The sequence below is a fragment of the Gekko japonicus genome, unplaced genomic scaffold (genome assembly GCF_001447785.1).
Source record: "Gekko japonicus isolate JY-2015 unplaced genomic scaffold, Gekko_japonicus_V1.1 scaffold2164, whole genome shotgun sequence".
In the NCBI taxonomy this organism is placed as follows: Eukaryota; Metazoa; Chordata; class Lepidosauria; order Squamata; family Gekkonidae; genus Gekko; species Gekko japonicus.
Genome location: NW_015169242.1, coordinates 14,782 through 17,408, shown reverse-complemented (window position 1 = coordinate 17,408; position 2,627 = coordinate 14,782). Strand labels below are relative to the sequence as shown.

At 51.5% G+C, this 2,627-nt stretch overlaps 1 protein-coding gene across 1 annotated transcript in view; it reads right to left on the bottom strand.

The window, feature by feature from the left end:
* Positions 1–2,421, bottom strand: part of C2CD5 (C2 calcium-dependent domain containing 5) — a 124,023-nt gene extending 121,602 nt beyond the window's left edge. The window contains exon 1 of the mRNA XM_015416466.1: positions 2,111–2,421. Coding sequence (XP_015271952.1) covers positions 2,111–2,200 — 90 coding nt within the window. The 5' untranslated portion in view covers positions 2,201–2,421. The remainder of the gene's footprint in view (positions 1–2,110) is intronic.
* Positions 2,422–2,627: the final 206 nt, after the last annotated feature.

Sequence of the window (2,627 nt, the reverse complement as noted above, 5' to 3'; positions counted from 1 at the left end):
AATCAGTTTGCTCTGGAGCCATCCTTCCTGAGCAGACAAAAATGTGTGAGGCGGAGGCTAAAAAACTGTGTGACAGCTCACACTAACTCAGCTTAGAGGGAGCACTGCTTGTGAGGTAGGTGGAGCTGAGAGAGTTCTTGAAGAACAGTGACTGGCCCAAGGTCACCCAGCAGGGTTCATGCAGAGGAAGAGTGGGGAATCAAACAGAGTTCTCCAAATTAGATCCCACCGCTCTTTATAGTGGTTAATTACTCACATTACTCAGAAGGATCTCAGGACCAATACACAGCTTACAAAGCCTTCCTGTTCCCAACATGTCTGCCATGGGTCCTCTTGACCTCTGAGTAGTTCTGCACTCAGAACTTAATCCCCTAGTGCAGGAGGGCCCAATTCAGATAAGAAACATGCAAGACAAGGAAAGGGGGCTTCAACGCCCCCCCCCCATGCCATTTCCCCAGTGTAAAATGACTCCAAGGAGTCACTATTTGCCCCGTTGTGGAAACCTGCATATATAGTGATAATACAATAATAATTGTGCACAATTGATTTACAGCCGACTTATGGCAACCCCGTAGGGTTTTCAAGGCAAGAGATCTTCAGAGGTGGTTTTCCCACTGCCTGCGGCAATCCTGAACCTTCCCTGGTAGTCTCCCATCCAAGTGGTAACCATAGCAGACCCAGTTTAGCTTCTGAGAATTAAAGAGATTGGGATAGCCTGGGCTATCAGGCTGCTACGCACACATAGGCTACATGTTAAGTTTTCCCCAAGGGGCAAGCACCAGTTCCCTGGGGCCACTTCAGGCCAGGGGAAGCCTTAAGTCCCCTCTCCTATCAGTCCCTTATCTGGATCAGACCAGGGGCACCTGGGAATTAAGTTCCAAGCACAGAACTTTCAGGGTCACCACATGAACCAACGGAGGCCCACAGGGCACGAGAGGGGCTTTGCACCATGCGAGCTGGCCCTTTAAATCACTAGTTCTATTCTGCCAGGCAGAAAGCCCCATCCCTGACTGTTAGCCTTATTCAGGGGGCACGAAGAACTGTCTCGAATAGCTGCCATCCCTCTGATTGGATTTAAATTTGGCTTTATATTTTGTTTTTATCCAGAGCTTTTTTTTTTTGAGAGGTGCCGGAACTCTCAAGAGGGAAATGAGGTTTTCAATCCGTATCCTGAAAACTCCTGAATTTTTAAACTTTTTTTAAAAAGAATTTTGCAGAAGAGGTTCCGGAATGCCATTCCGGTGCGTCCCCCCCCCCCTTTATATCATGTTTCAATGCTATTATGTTCACTTAATAGAGTGTTTCATGAAATGTTGTGACTAGTGTTCCCTCTAAGCTGCGTTAGTACGAGCTAGCTCACAGTTTTTTTAGCCTCCGGCTCACACGTTGTCGCCTTCGCTCAGGAAGGATGGCTCCAGAGCAAACCCATTTAGGCAGCAGCCCAATCGCTGGCTCGCAACGTTCCTGCCAGCAGCTCACAAAGTAGAATTTCTGCTCACCAGACTCCAGGGCCTGGAGGGAGCATTCGGGTTGTGACCCGCCCTGAGCCCGCTTGCGGGGGAGGGCGGGATATAAACCAAAAGGAATAAACAGATACATTTCACGTGTCCGTTCATTCAGACGGTCGCGTGAAACCAGCTGCCAGTCACAGGTGACGCGAGTTCCCCTTGGATTTTATGTAAATTATCAAAGCACCAAATTTTTATGTCAAGACACAGTGTTTTTATTATGCTGCTGTTTGTATGCATATTTTAACATCGGCATGGCCGTTCGTTAGCCGCCCCGAGCTGTATATTGGATGGGGCGGGATATAAATCCCAAAAATAAATAAATAAATAAATATTCAATAGTTAAAGGAACTATTAACTATTAATATTCAATAGTTAAAGGAATAGTTAAAGGAATAAATAAATATTCAATAGTTAAAGGAACCTGGCACCGGAAGAGCCCCGGGACCGTTATGCAAATATATGCAGATGAGGCGGCTCGCGAGCGGCACCCTCCCCGCCACCTGCCACGGCAGGGGGGCCCCCAGACGAGGCTGGTCGCCCCTAGCAACAGCGGCTGATGCTCAGATGCCCCGTCCCGAGGTCGCCCCTCCCCGCCAAACCTCCACGAAGGCGTCCGTCAGGTCGCTGGCTCGGTCCATGACGGGCAGGTGCCGCCCCGCGACGATCTTGACCTTCAGCTTCCCCGGCATCTTCCTCGCGCGCCACCCTCTGCGCCGCCGCCTCGTTTCGCCTTCCCCCGCGGCGGTTGCTGCTGAGGTAACGGCCGCAGCGCGCGCCCCATAGAACGAGCGCGGTCAAAACAGGAGGGGAGGGGGGGAGACGCCAGCGGGCGCCGCCAAGGCGCATGCGCTGCGCGGAGGGCAGCGACCGGTGTCTGGTTGTTTTTCCCCCCTCTTTTCGTTTCTGTACCCCGCTCCCCTTTCGCCTGGAGACGCTTCGCGCGCATGCGTTGAAAGCGCGACTCTCCGTCACCTGCGCGTTTGCGCACGCGCACTGTAACGCGAGGAAGAGCTGCGACTACGCGTGCGCCTCGGAGCATCATCTCGGATCGAAATATTTTTGTAACGGTTCTCCCCCTCCCTTTTTTTTTTTTTAAACCCCCCCGTCGGTAATCGG